The 15,484-nt window shown below is 41.8% G+C and overlaps 1 protein-coding gene across 1 annotated transcript in view; it reads right to left on the bottom strand.

The window, feature by feature from the left end:
* PLXNA2 (plexin A2) overlaps positions 1-15,484 on the bottom strand; it is a gene marked incomplete at both ends in the record, with an annotated part of 426,608 nt that overhangs the window by 96,924 nt on the left and 314,200 nt on the right. The window contains one exon of the mRNA XM_081322621.1: positions 9,936-10,087. Coding sequence (XP_081178747.1) covers positions 9,936-10,087 — 152 coding nt within the window. The remainder of the gene's footprint in view (positions 1-9,935; positions 10,088-15,484) is intronic.

Raw genomic sequence — 15,484 nt, 5'->3', positions numbered from 1 at the left:
AAGCAGTAACAGATAGGGATCTGTTTAAGAGAAAAACTTTTAGAAGAAATAAGAGGACTTGATAATCTGAGTTGTTATAGATCATGGATGTTGAACTCGCCGCATCACGTGATGTGTCACAACACATTGTGACTTTTTTTTTTGCATTGCTGGAGCTGGGGTGGGCATGGACTCCGTATGATGCAACCAGCCCGTGGGCTGGCAGTTTAACACCCCTGCTACAGATATTGCTGAAATAAAAGTACCCAAAGCCACCTTCCAGGTGACAGGAACTCATAAAATATAATCATTTAAATGCCTTAACATTTAGCATTAAATGGAGATTCCAGGAGGATGTTATATACATAACAGAACATTTCAAAAGGAGGATCCTGACCGAAGTTTTTTGGCATGCTGATGAAATGTTACAGAAACATATGAAATACAATCCAGCATAAGAGAATATTCAAAACACCTGCCAGGTAAGACTGTTAAAGATGCAGGGTCTGTTGAAGCAAGACCTGAGAAACACCACTATTGGAAATCCAGTAGGGAGACAACTTTTTCCTCTTAACTACTGTTAAGATGTCCTCCAGGTGAGCTTATAAATAGGTACTATAGACTGAGTCACCCGAAATAGGGCCTCTATTAAGATAAAAGAATGGTCTGGTTGGAATCCTGATTATAATGTAAATGGGCTAGCTGTTTCCTCTTAATCTCCAGATTTGAAACTATAATTATCTTTTGAATCTGGGTGCAATAAAAGTGGCCATCATGTTTAGCAGGACAAGTATGTATCAGATCTAAAAACCCAAAGCTTCCTGGATTAGAAGTGAGAGATTGAGATCTTGTCTGTCCTCTGTTAACATACATGCCTTAACTTTCTGCAAATTAGAGGAACAGCAGGAAGAGCATATAGGAGGCCCTAGGGATATCTAATAATCAATGCTGTGGTTGATTTTGTGGTTGATTGCCAATGCAAATATGTCCACAAAGGGCATTCTAAATTGAGTTGAAATGCTGCCAAAGATGGCAGGACTCAGACTATGCTATCTTGGATCTAGTCCCCTTGACTGATCCAACCTATAACTGAAATGAAATGAGCAGAAATACACAGTATTCTTCTGAAAGACTGATGACATGAAGATTTGCTTGTCAATGCATCAGAGGTGCTGCCTGCCTCAGAAAAGGAATCTTGATCTTCACTGATGTTGAAAATACGTTCTTGTAGTTATTTTGACTGTGACTATGATAAAGTGATGGATTAGCAGAGGCTGAAAACATGCAGGAACAAATGGTTCCATTAAACCAATTGCCTGGTTTGCCAGTTTCTTGGCCACAAGGCACCTGCCTTATCTATGGAGTTTCCAGTGTCTTGATACCTACATCACATTTCTTTTCTTCAGATTGGAGGACATGACCAAGTATCTGTTTTTATTCTAGTTAGTAACAGCAAAATTAAATAAGTATTGAAAGTTAATTGATCTGGATTTGAAGGGCAGAAGAAGAGGCTGAGAACAGGCTGTTGCCCAGGGCACTGACGTTATGGGAATCACAACATATCCTGAAGCCTCACTATAGACTTTAGATCAGTCATTGCAGGACTAATCTGACAAACTGTTGTGTGAATTGTCTCCTTAACTCTGAAGAAAAAACATAGCTTTCTCCACACCCAGAATCTCCTTTAGGTGTTCTAAGTAATTTTAAAGAGATAGATAGTTCTTCTCAAAGTTTACTAAGAATTGCAGGTGTTGCAAACATGTCAAATTGCCTACATATCTCTCAATACATATTAGTAGACAATCCAAATACTATCCCAATAATGATATGTGACCCTCTTGACTCTGAACATAGCCCATCATCATCAAATCCAGGTTGCAGAAGGTAAAGTGTATAGCATGAAATCTTTGTGTTAGAAACAGTGTTTTGCCAATGAAGGAGAATATTTGTAGCTCAGGGTTGAAATGAGGGGTCTTTGGTGCTCTCTGAGCTTGCTTGTTTTCTTGCAGATGTTTCATTACCCTAATTAGAGTAACCTCATCAGTGCTAGTAAGGAGTGCTGTTTGCTGTCAGTTTATATTCTGGTGTCTTGCCTATCTATGTGGGTGGGTAGGGTCTTAGGGATTCTTTGGTGGGGCTGTTTATTAATGGCAAATTTGGCAATTTGCTGATTGGATATTGCTTACTTGATTGTTGGTCTGAAATTGACCTTGGAGTTAATCTATGCTGATCTGACTGCTGATTACAGTGGAGATGTGCTGGGATCTTTTTCTCTTTTGGGCTAGTTGATTGTCTATTTATTTATTTATTTATTTATTTAATAATATTTCTATACCGCCCTTCTCCCGCAGGACTCAGGGCGGTGAACAGGGCAAGAATAAAAATACAAATTACAAAAGTTAAAACTAAATTAAATAAATGCCCACATACTAAAATAGATATTTAAAACCTAATAAATAGCCCCCGATCCCCCCATCAGGCCAGGCCAGCTTGTTCAAAAAAGTATGTTTTTAGCTCGCGGCGAAAGGAGCGAAGGTCGGGCGCCGTCCGGAGCTCAACCGGGAGCTGATTCCATAGCTCCGGGGCGCCCACAGAGAAGGATCTCCCCCTGGGGGCCACCAGTCGACATTCTCCGACCGGTGGCACCCTGAGGAGGCCCTCTCTGTGGGAACGCACAGGGCGGAGGGAAGTCGATGCCGGCAGCAGGTGTTCCCTCAGGTACTCCGGCCCCCTGCCATGGAGGGCTTTGAATACCATTACTAATACCTTGAATCTCACCCGGAAGGCAACCGGTAACCAATGCAGCTCACGGAGCAGAGGTGTAACGTGGGAGTATCGGGAGACTCCCAACACAACTCTCGCGGCTGCATTCTGTACCAGTTGGAGCTTCCGGGTGGTCCTCAAGGGCAGCCCCATGTAGAGAGCGTTGCAGTAGTCAAGTCGAGAGGTCACGAGCGCATGAGTGACCGTGCATAAATCATCCCGGCTTAGATAGGGCCGCAACTGGCGCACCAGGCGAACCTGGGCGAAAGCCCCCCTAGTCACAGCTCCTATATGGTCTTCCAGGGTGAGCCGTGAATCTAGGAGGACTCCCAAGTTGCGAGCCCTATCTACGGGGGGTAATAATTCACCCCCCATAGTAAGAGGTGGAATGTCCGAATAAACCCGGGATGAAGGTATGCAAAGCCACTCGGTCTTGTCGGGGTTGAGTTGAAGTCTGTTCCTCCCCATCCAGACCCGAACCGCCTCCAGGCAACGGGACATCACGTTGAGGGCATCACTGGGGTGGTTTGGGGTCGAAAGGAAAAGCTGGGTATCATCAGCATACTGATGATACCCAACTCCAAAACCACGAATGATCTCACCCAGCGGTTTCATATAGATGTTGAACAGGAGAGGCGAGAGGACCGACCCCTGAGGAACTCCACAAATGAGAGACCTCGCGGTCGACCTCTGCCCTCCTGCCAACACCGACTGCGAACGTCCCTGGAGATAGGAGGAGAACCACTGTAAAACCGTGCCTCCCACTCCCAATCCCCTGAGACGCCGCAGCAAGATACCATGGTCGATGGTATCGAAAGCCGCTGAGAGGTCTAACAGGACCAGAACAGAGGAATGCCCCCTGTCCCGAGCCCTCCAGAGATCATTCACCAGCGCGACCAATGCCGTCTCCGTGCTGTACCCGGGCCTGAAACCCGATTGGTACGGGTCTAGATAATCCGCTTCATCCAGGACCAGAGGGAGCTGATGTGCCACCACACTCTCAACAACCTTCGCAAGAAAGCGAAGGTTGGAGACAGGACGAAAGTTGTTCAATACAGCTGGGTCCAAGACAGGCTTCTTGAGGAGAGGCCTCACCACCGCCTCTTTCAAGACGGCGGGGAAGCTACCCTCACTCAGAGAAGCCGATATAACTGCCTGGAACCAGCTGCGTGTCCTCTCCCGGGCTGCATAGACCAGCCAGGAAGGGCACGGGTCCAATAAACATGTGGTGGTGCTCAGCCTCCCCATGATCCTGTCCACTTCCTCCGGAGTCACAGAATCAAACTCCTCCCAGGTGATATCGACAAGACCGCCCGCGTCCTGCTCGACAGACTCTGCCCAGTCAGAGTCCAAACCGGTCCGAATCCGAGTGATTTTGTCCGACAGATGCTGGTTAAACTCCTCGGCACGACCCTGCAAGGGATCCTCCCTCACCTCCTGATTCAGGAGGGAGCGAGTCACCCTAAACAGGGCGGCCGGGCGATTATCTGCGGACGCGATAAGGGTGGCGAAGTGGTTAGACCTCGCCTCCCTTATCGCAGCGAGATAAGACCTAGTGTAGGTTCTTAGTCGCAATCGGTCGGGTTCGGATCTGCTGGATCTCCAACCGCTCTCTAGGCCCCGTCTCCGACGCTTCATCTCCCGGAGCTCCGCGGAAAACCATGGAGCTCGACGGGATCTGCACCGGGTCAGGGGCCGCAGGGGTACAACTCGGTCAAGGGCCTCAGTGGCTGCCCTTTCCCAGGCTTCCACTAAGGCATCTGCCGAGCTGTGAGCAAGGGAGGCAGGTGGGGACCCCAGCGCCGCCTGGAACCTCTGGGGATCCATTAAGCGTCTGGGGCGGTACCATTTAATTGGTTCCACACTCCCACGGCGGGGGGTGGCAAAATGGAAGACCAGCCGCAGGAGATGATGATCGGTCCATGACAGGGGCATAACAATTGGGGAGCCCCCACCAAGATCATCTAACCACCGTCCAGATAAGAAAACTAAGTCAAGAGTGTGGCCTCCCTCATGAGTCGGTCCCGAAATTACTTGCGTCAGGTCCATGGCCGTCATGGAAGCCATGAACTCCCGAGCCAACTCAGATGATCCTCCCAGCGATGGTAGATTGAAGTCCCCCAAAACTATAAGTTTCGGGAACTCAATCACCAACCCAGAGAGGACATCGAGAAGTTCAGGCAGGGCTGCTGCTATGTGACTAGGCGAAAGGTACACCAGCAGCAAGCCCAACTGCGCACCAGGGCCGCATCTCAAAAAGAGAGACTCACACCCGACTATCTGGGGAACGGTGGCCTCCCGCGGACATAAGGTCTCCCTCATGACAACAGCCACACCCCCACCCCTACCCTGAGCCCGAGGCTGGTGTAGCACCCGGAAACCTGGTGGGCAAAGATCAACCAGAGGAGTCCCTCCCTCTGGGCCCAACCAAGTCTCCGTGATGCAAGCCAGGTCCGCCAGCTCACCCTCAACCACATCACGGACGAGAGGAGCTTTATTAGCGACAGACCTGGCATTCAAGTACACCAGCCGGAGCTCAGGGGGCTGCACTTCCTCACTCCCAGAGCCCTGGGGCGGAGCCAGAGGGTCGGAGTGCCCCACCGCTCTTAAGCAGCGGAGAGGCCTTCCCTGAGGACGATACGGCCCTCTGCTCCTACACCTGCTGCCATTCCCTAATGTCGTGGGAATAGGTATTCCCACGACCAGCCCTGGAGCCCCGGAGGCAACCGGCCCCCACCCCTCCCCCCCGCGAACTACCTTGGCACTGGCCTGAACAGAGGTTGTTGGACTGCCCCCCTTGTCCAAACAACCAAAAAGAGTACCCTCCCCCCTCCCTAGCCCCCTAAAAAATTTGGAAAGAAAACTAATCAGGGGCCTCCTATTGGGTTTCCGTCGAAGGCCCCTACCCGTGCCCAGCCATCTCTCGGGGTCCCAATAAATGGGCCCTTCCTCGAGATCGTAAGAGGCTAGAAAGGCGGGTCGCACCCAGGAAGGGGGAGCACCCCTGAGGGCGAGCAAGTCCGTGCAAGAATATTTAAGGGAAGGCATAAGGTGTAGTCCAAGTAGAAGGCAGTCCACAGTTGATGGTCAGTCAGTAAGGAGGATCTAACAGAGGTGAATAGGTGTCCTAGACCTCCACCCAGCTGCTGCCACTCAGCTGGGTAAACTCCCCCGAGCAGGCCGACCACCGTCCTCTCACAACGGCTGCCAAGCCAATTCCCGGGGAAAAGGTGGTGGTCTGAAACAACCACTCCGGATATGGCATGCCTCCTAGAGCTCTCACCTCTAGGGGCAGCAGATGTAAACTCAAGCCACCCTCTCACGGTGGCTAATATCCAGGCACCTCTGAGTCCTTTGGGGATAATGTGTAAAAGGCAAGCCATCATCATAGTTATCATAGTCTGGTCAGCTAATGGCGGGATCCCCGGCTGCTCCGCCATTCCAGAAAGATGTACCTGACCACAACTCCATGGGCCCTCAGTTCTATAGTCATTGGGGCCTTCCAGAGTGTGATCAATGAAGACTGATCCCCCCAAGTCCACTGATGTCCCCCGCGTCCTCACAAAATCCAACAGCACCAACCAGGTCACAACAGGTGCATTGGAGGGCGTAGATCTTCCAGGATCCTCCAAAATAACCAGGATCCACTGGGCTCCACTGGGTTCCACCGGGGTTAACCGGCTAACCCAGGAACGTTCGGGGGCACCAGGAACAATGGGGGTGCCAGACCATCTGGAGCATGCGGAACAGCCAGAGGAGAAGACAGGTCGGGTAATACCCCCGCCGAGCCATCGGGGCCGCTGCCATTGCCGGGGCGCCGCTGCAGACGCCGCCGCCGCCATCATCGCTGCCACCAAGGCGCCGCCGAAGCCACAGACGGTCCCGAAGAAGCCATCATCGCCGCCGATGTAAAACGGGCCGGGAAGGTCCAGGCGGCCGCGGGACAAACAATCCAGGCAGAACAGGCGAAACCGAAGCAGTCGATGACCAGGCGGCCCAGAACGGCCCGAAAGCAATGCCGCCGCCGCCCCCGCCGCCATAGGCTATTTGCATAGGCTATAGATGTTGTTAATGTCTATGTGTCTATTGATGGCTGATTTGTCAGAGTGACAGGCTTCTAGATATTTTTTTTTATTACATTTATATCCTGTCCTTCTCCGAAGACTCAGGGCGGCTTACAAGCTTAGCAGTAGCCTTCATTCTATGTATATGCCTGCTTGTTAGGGCTTTCACACACACACCCAAGCGGCATTATTACAAAGTCAGCTTATTGCCCCCAACAATCTGGGTCCTCATTTTACCTACCTCGGAAGGATGGAAGGCTGAGTCAACCTTGAGCCTGGTGGGATGCGAACCTGCACTAATTGCAGACAGCTGGTGTTACTTAAGGAGGCATTAGCCCACTGCTCCACCAAGGCTCATGGCATTTTTGGATTTGGCCTGGTCTAGGATTGTCACGTTTTCCCAACCAACCTGAAACTATAAGGCTTCGTTCTTGTCTCTAGCTTAGCTGTATTTGACACTGTTTTTTTTTCAAATTAAGTACTTCAAAAGTCTTGATTAATGATTGATAGTATAGAAAATCATAAGAGTGCCTGAGAAGGCTCTCTTTCCTACTATCCTCTGAGTGTTTTGGCGTCCTTCCGTATTCTTACAATGATACCTCCAGACTTAAGACAGCCATGCTAAGGACCCTGAGAGACTAATATATCTTCTGAAAAACAGCTTGATCTTTGTTAATAATAATAATAAAATCACCCTTTATTTTATTTTATTTTATTTTATTTTATTTTATTTTATTTTATTTTATTTTATTTTATTTTATTTTATTTTATTTTATTTTATTTTATTTTATTTTATTTTATTTTATTTTATTTTATTTTATTTTATTTTATTATTTTATTTTATTTTATTATTTTATTTTATTTTATTTTATTTTATTTTATCACATTTATATACTGCCCTTTCCCGAAGGACTCAGGGCGGTTTACAGGGTGATTAAAAAACAGAAATACAAAAGTTAAAAACAGATTTAAAAAAATATATATTCGTCCCTGCATAAGCAAAACCCCTGTTAAAATAAGATTAAAGCTAAAATTAGAATTCTCAGCCTGGGCCAGAGGGCTCGAAGAGTCAGGTCTTCAGGTCCCGTCAGAATGAACGGAGGTCGGGGGCAGTCCTCAGCTCCACTGGCAGCTGGTTCCAAAGGGTAGGCGCACCAATTATATTTAACATTATTGAAAATATCCAGAAAAGGAAATATGGCAATGAGGAAAATTACTCCATAGTTTTTTTGGGAATCATCTGAGTCAACTTTGGGACAGAGATTAACTTCTAATATTTTTCAGACTTTTTTAAAAGAACAGTAAAATCAGCTTTTTTTCTTCACCAGCCAATTACATCTCTCCCTTCTGTTTGAAGATGTGGGAGGCAAGAATATCAGAAGAGCCTGACAAGAAAGAGATGCACTGAGTAGGCCAATATTGTGAAAGGTCACCTTTCTTGTTTTTTTCTTGGTAGTTGAGTAGCCAGGGGACTGATTCTGCTCAGATTATTAGGGTTGGGAGAGGAGTACCAGGAAGCTGGACAAGAGCCAGCCTTTTCATCCAGGAGCACATGTTGGTTGTAAAGCCAAAGGAGAAACAAATGGGCACCAGAAGCTCAATCAACTTTTGAAATCTTCCCAAATTATGGAAAACAATTATGACAGCTGAGAATACTGGATGGAGTTTTCGTTCCCTACCCAATTACATAATTCCAGATCGAACAAGATGCCATTAGCCACAACATAATGCCCTAAAAAGAATAAAGTTAACCTATTTGATATTAAAATCTATTTTCTTTGGTACAAATTAAAGTGTGCATATTTTCTGTTACTCGTCCCAGCTTCTGCCAACCTAGCAGTTCGAAAGCACGTAAAAATGCAAGTAGAAAAATAGGGACCACTATGGTGGGAAGGTAACAGCGTTCCATGCGCCTTTGGCATCTAGTCATGCCGGCCACATGACCACAGAGACGTCCTCGGACAAGCGCTGGCTCTTCGGCTTTGAAATGGAGATGAGCCCCTAGAGTCGGAAACGACTAGCACGCATGTGCGGGGGAACCTTTACCTTTACCTATTTTCATCTTAGGAAATGTTAAAAATGATACCTCTTTTAGGCCTTTTCCATTCTTACACAGTATGTTGTATAAAAGCATGTGATTTTCCCAGTAACATCTCCCTTATAACAAATATAGCTGAAGGAAATATATAACTGCACAGGAAGAACAGGGTTGCTGAAGTCTGTTTCCAGTTTATTGTTATAGTTATATATTGATATATATTTATAGTAACCAATGAAACTGTGACACAATAACTAATGTATTTTGCAAGTGTTAATAAAAATCCAATTACATGGTTAGCGGTTCTGGTCCTGCAGTGAGATCCAGTGGCCATTGCTCTTACAAGGAACCTTCTCTATATCTGTTGGCTTTCTATTATTAGATAAAGAAATGTTTTCCACAATAATAGGTAATGAAAAGACCACTTTTTTACTATATCTGCCCAGTGTTCTGGCCCCTTGATACCCAGAGCAATGGAGAAAATGCTGGTTGTGTCTGAAGGAGACACATAGAATTTCTCTGCAGAGTCATCTGTAAATGAAATCTCCTGAGCTGAGAAAGAAAAAGATATATAATGTTGGATTCCACTCATTTCTTTTGTATCTCTGAATTCAGAGTTTCTGTGGTGTACTAAAATACCAGAGATCTTCTAATGCAATGGCTAAAGTTAGATTGGTTCTGTTCTCAGTAATTTCTCTACTGAAACTAGCCAGTAGAGCAAAGGCAAAAATTTTGTGAAGCAAGCTAGACATAATTGGAATTGGACAATGGCTGCTTTCTCATAGTAAGGATTAATCAAAATCACACCAAGGAATCCAGTTAATTGAAAAATAATATTTTATCATAATGATTTACGTAGTCTTACAACTTTATTTATATAAATTAGTGTTTGAAATTTAAGAATGACAATCACAATATTCTTAGAACTGGTCTATTCAGTTGAACCTCTGCCTTTATTCTTAGGTAAAACATTATTTATATTAAGTACTGTTATTTGTTTATCTGCTCACATAGAGACCACACAGGAGGAGGAAAGAGTATTACAGTACGAAAGGTGGGATACAAAGAAATAAACAAACAAATAAACTCACTGTTCAGCAATAATGTACTGGTCCTCTAGTGGAACACATTCTACACCAGCTACTTGTACATTGTGGGCTATCTCAGAGAAATCCAGGCCCAGGTTAACACCACGAATTGTGACTCGTGTTCCTCCTTCTGGTGGACCTGACAGTGTTAGGATCTGGGAAAGTAAGAAGAACAAGCATTGACAATGGAAACAAACTTTGGCTTTATAAAACAAGAAAATTGGTGAGAAAAATATAATGGTTCTACAAATGGTTCTGAGAAAGATCTAGATTCTTTTTTAAAAAAAATAAATAAATTTTATTAAGTTATAAAGAGAACATAATAATTAATACAAAATAGAGAGAACAAAGAAACATAGAAGAAAAAGCAAAAGTGCAATGAGAAAGAATGAAAAGAAGTAGAAAGAATCAGCTTCCAATTTCTTCTGTTCCAAATATAAATATGGTTACAAAATTGTCTCTTATTCTATGATTACAAAAGAACTCACTTGTTTCTATTATCCATTTTTTTCTAATAATCAGAATCATAAGAGCATTTTTTCTGTTCCATGCAAAAATTCTAAAAGGAATCCGTTATAAATGTAGATATTATATTTTCTCTGATCAAGAAAGTTAATTATGCCAAGTCTCAAGCTTCATCATTTTTGCCAGTCATTCCTCCATTGTGGACAGTGTAGAACTTTGTTGTATTACTACTATGTGGATAATTTGGGACAGCCCCATAGCTGACATAGCCACAAACTCTGGAGCCAGCTCAGCCGTGGAGTCGAGAAGCTCAGGCAGGGAAGTCACTACACAGCAGGGAGGCTGGTACAATAGCACCAGTCCCACCTGAGCCCTACTGGTGCTCAACTTAAGAAACAGCATATCCGGTAAGATAAATAGAATGTCCCCTGGATACCTCTCTTGTCTCTTGTATAATCACCACTATTCCACCTCCCCTATCTTGAAGTCTTAGTTGATGCCAAACCTGAAAACTGGCTGGGCAAATCTCAGAGAGCAGCACTCCACCCTCCTGTTCCAGCCAAATCTCTATGAAACACAGATTGGCCTTCTCTTTAGCAATTAAATCATTAATACGAGTAGCCTTATTACAGACCAATATAGTGTTAGAGATCAATATAGTGTTACAATTACAAACCAATACTATGTTCAACAGTAATGGGGCCTAGCCTGGGCCTGGGGCCTGAGGTATATATAGTCCAGGAGATTGGTATGTGTCACAGGAATAACATACCTGTGCTTCAGCCCTGTGACTTGATCACTTTAGTCTTTAAAATCTTCTGAATTAATTGTATGTATCTATATACATTTTTTTTACACATCCAAGAGACACCTGGCTTCCAATTCTTCCGATCTCATTCCCCTGATTAGTATACTAGTTCAAAATCTCTTTTCTCAGGAATGTAATATGGGAGAATTTATGAAGTCATAATGAATAGCTTGAATAATGAATATGTCTAGAGGTAGCTAAGGCTGAGATAACACATTTCTGCTGTATGGTTCTGGTCTAAGTGCTTTGATGAAACAATATATTCAGCCTAGGCTTGTGAATATAGGATGTCATATACAGTGGTTTAGTGATTGCTTTTGAAGTGTAGAATCTCTGCATGACATATATAGCCATATACATGTCTCACAGAATACCAGTAGATTGTACAGCATCCAGTTTATTAACAATACAGTTCATATACATACTTAAAATATATCTAATAAGAAGAACATTGAAAAGTGTTCATCTAAATAGTGAGGATCACTATGGAAAGATGTGTTTAATGAGGCAATACACAATACGCTTGGAAATGAAGCATTAAATGGCACTTAATATGCAATGAAGTGTGAGTTGCCCAAGAAATCTGCAGCATTTCCAAGTACAGTAATTTGAACATCAGCACATATGAATATGCTCTCTGAACATTGCAGGAGCAGAAATAATTTAATGGTCTGTGACTATAAAACATCAACGCTGGCAATACTGTTACTGGGATAAGACAAAATGAGAAAGCAAGCTTTTGAGCTCTCCAGAACTTTCATTAAACAGCAGGTTAAGCAATAAGGAAAGGAAACCAAAAGCAGGAAGAAAGATATAATTCAAACTATCATTAGCTTCAGTGTTTTCTCCCTTTTTTATCGAATGAATAGAAGTCTCAGGTAAAATGCAAAATATTTGAATATTGTATACAAAAACTATACAATTCTAGGATTAGGCAAACCGCATATATAAACAAAAGGATGAAGACGGTTTAGGCATATTGAATTTGAAACATTATTGTAATGCCTTTCAACTAAGATATTTAATATCATTAGAAATTAACATGTCAATAGGTACAAAGGAAGTTAACCTAAGTACTCCGGTTATAGTAATAGTATTCTCAAATCCATATTTGAGAGGAAAGCTGAACAGTTCACCTATTTGTTGATAAATATTTGTAAGATATGAAAATAAGTTTAGTAAATACAAAAAATAATATTTTGTACAATTAAAACTGTAGAATGAAAATCCTATTACTACTGTTATTAATGTTAAATATATATTAGGGAAAAGGATTAGTTACAAGTTTCCATTTGATTCCAAGGGAATAAAATTCAATAATTCCTTTATTAATGAATTTGGTCTCATCAGTTATTAACATTTGAGGAATGGTATTGATATATTTCTTTAAAACAGAGAAATAACTTCAATAACCTGCAATATAGCATGATAGGTTATCTTGAACATCTGAAACAATTCTGGAAGGATAATTTGAAATGGAAACACTTGATGTCAGAAAATTCTATTTAAACCAATTATATGGTGTTTCATTTTGACAAATTATGCTACAAATTATAACATTTCTAGATTGTATTAGTGGGGTTGCAATTGGTATATATCTCATTGGTGGAAATGTCCTGTTATTAAAAATAAATTAGTGTATTGCTTTTAAAAAGACAACAAACCATGATAGAGACATTCACTTAGTTTGTTGGGGTGGAGGGGTGAATATATTTATGAAAAACTAAGTAAATTTAATTTTAATTAAGACAATTAATTAATTGCTTTGTTTGAAGAATCAATACAATAGAGAACCTTGGTGAAACCCCCATCACAATTAAGAATGAATTTATTCTTTATTATTTTTTCTTGATTAACTCTTCATTTCTACTAATGTTGGCTCAATTATAAGAAAGAATGTAGAAGATAGCAGAATATCAAGGAGCTGCTACAGAAAGAATCAAATAATTGTTAATCCCCATTTTGAAAATATAAAATCCAGCAATGATCTAGAACCCTGATCATGTCTAAGTGAAAATAATACATTTGTCATAAGAAACAAAAGTAAAGAAGAATCTAGCATGATTTTATTGTTTCTTTCTCTAAATGAAACAAATTGAAGGTGCACTGAAAACTATTATTAAGGTTTAGAAAGTACATAATCCTGAAAAAATAGTAACAGTTTAGCTTCTCCTTTAAAAGGACTGCTTGACTCTAGATTTAGGAACATTTTAAATGGATCATCTTGGCTTCTCTCCTCTTTTTTCCCTATAAAAATAAAAAGAACTCCCATCACTGAAAGAATTCTAATGAGAAATGAGTTTCATGCATATTTAATTATAATTCACACTAATGAAATCACTACATTTAATAGATTAAAAACAAACCTGAATGTTCACATCAAAATCCCACTGTTTGAGACTGCTGCATACTAAAGGCCTAAATACCTTCAATTCTTTATTGCTTTCTAAGTTTTATTCTTTTTTAAAATATTGCCTTAAACATTGTGATAGTTACATATTTAAATTTTCTTCCACATTTACTGAGGTGATAGTTATTTATTACGAAAGGAAAACTGAGAATCTCACATTTTTAGCACACAGTATTTAAAACAATGCTTTAAAAAGTAAAGAGAATCAGTTTGGTCTAGGGCAGGGGTAGGCAACCTCAGCTCTTTTATGACTCATGGACTTCAACTCCCAGAATTCCTGAGCTGGCTCAGGAATTCTGGGAGTTGAAGTCCATGAGTCATAAAAGAGCCAAGGTTGCCTACCCCTGGTCTAGGGGTTAAGGCACTAGGCTACAAAGCAGGAGACAATGAGTTCTAATCCTGCCTTAGGCATAAAAGCCACCTGGGTGACTTTGGGCCAACCACCCTTTCTCAGCCAAACCCAATTCACAAGCTTGTTGTTCTGGGGAAAATAGGAGGAGGGAGCATTAGATATGTTCACTGCCTTGAGTTGTTCATAAATATATTAAAGGTAAAATTGAAGGTAATCTTTTCAGGTACTGCATTTTCAGTAGAACATGCATTTGGATTCATGTTGCAGTAAGAAGATGTCTTACTTCTTACTGCATTATCTTGGAAATACTGGACATTGATACATTCTGTCTTCCATAGATACTCATCTCTTTCCTTTCATTCCTTCCCTTTATAGTGAGGTGTGAAATATCACCAAAAAGATTCATTTACTTCATTAGAGGTGCTCATTAAACACTTCTGATTCTAATACTCTATCTGCTACGCTGCAGGGTTCCACACATACCCAATATGTGATTTTCATTCATACTAAATATAGCACATTTGATTTATTTTCCAATACTCATTTTAATGGATCTATTTGTGTGTGTTATATAATCAAATTATTACTGAGAGGAAGAAGCAGTTCTTGGAATATATGGTATGTTTATTCACTTCCACAGGCTTATAAGAGAAGGCATTTACTTATATTATCCCACCCAGCATAGTGTAACCCAGGGGTGTCAAACTGCTGGCCCATGGCCGGTTTTATCAGACCAAAGCTGTGCCCACCCCATTGCCGGCAATGCAAAAAGAGTCGCAATACGTTGCGACATGTCACGTGATGAGTTTGACACCCGTGGTGTAACCTCACCACTGTAGCAGCACTATTCAAAAATCATGTAAGAAGAGACAGAACATCTTTACTTCTTTCTATTCAGACTTGTATAATAAAATGGGCTAAGAACTTTAGTTGTAACATAAAGATGTTCATTGGGAAAGAATATGGGTAAAGAGATTCAAATTTACATTGTGTAAATTATATATTATATAATCTTACATATTAATATAAGAGCTTTTTAAATAAAATAATGTATCATTGATACATGACAGCAGACAAATTATTTAGAGTGTATGAAGGTAAGTTTTTCTGGTGCTTAAAATGTGAAAAACAATGGGACACATTTTACCATTCATGGTAGACTTATGAGAAAAAATGGAGACATATTTATATGATGATGCAAATAATGTTAAACAATATTAAGATGAAATTGGAGCTATTCTTACTGGGACTTATGATAATCAATTGGAAAAGATTTACAGAAGATTGATTTAATATATGGTAACATCAACAAGATGAATATATGGAGAATAATGGAGAAACTAAAAAAGCCTAATGGAATGGAGTGTAAAACTGGCAAATTTAGCAAAAATGGCAAAACTGACTTATCTGATCAGGAATGAAACAAGGAATACTTTTATAGAAGCTTGGAAAACTTTTATGTACTTCTTGCTGAAAATGGAAACAGTGATTTCTGAATCTGCTGATTGAAAACAAGG

The sequence above is a fragment of the Vipera berus genome (genome assembly GCF_964194415.1).
Source record: "Vipera berus genome assembly, chromosome: 3".
In the NCBI taxonomy this organism is placed as follows: Eukaryota; Metazoa; Chordata; class Lepidosauria; order Squamata; family Viperidae; genus Vipera; species Vipera berus.
The sequence above is the reverse complement of the archived record's forward strand: the minus strand, read 5'-3'. Positions and strand labels throughout refer to the sequence as shown.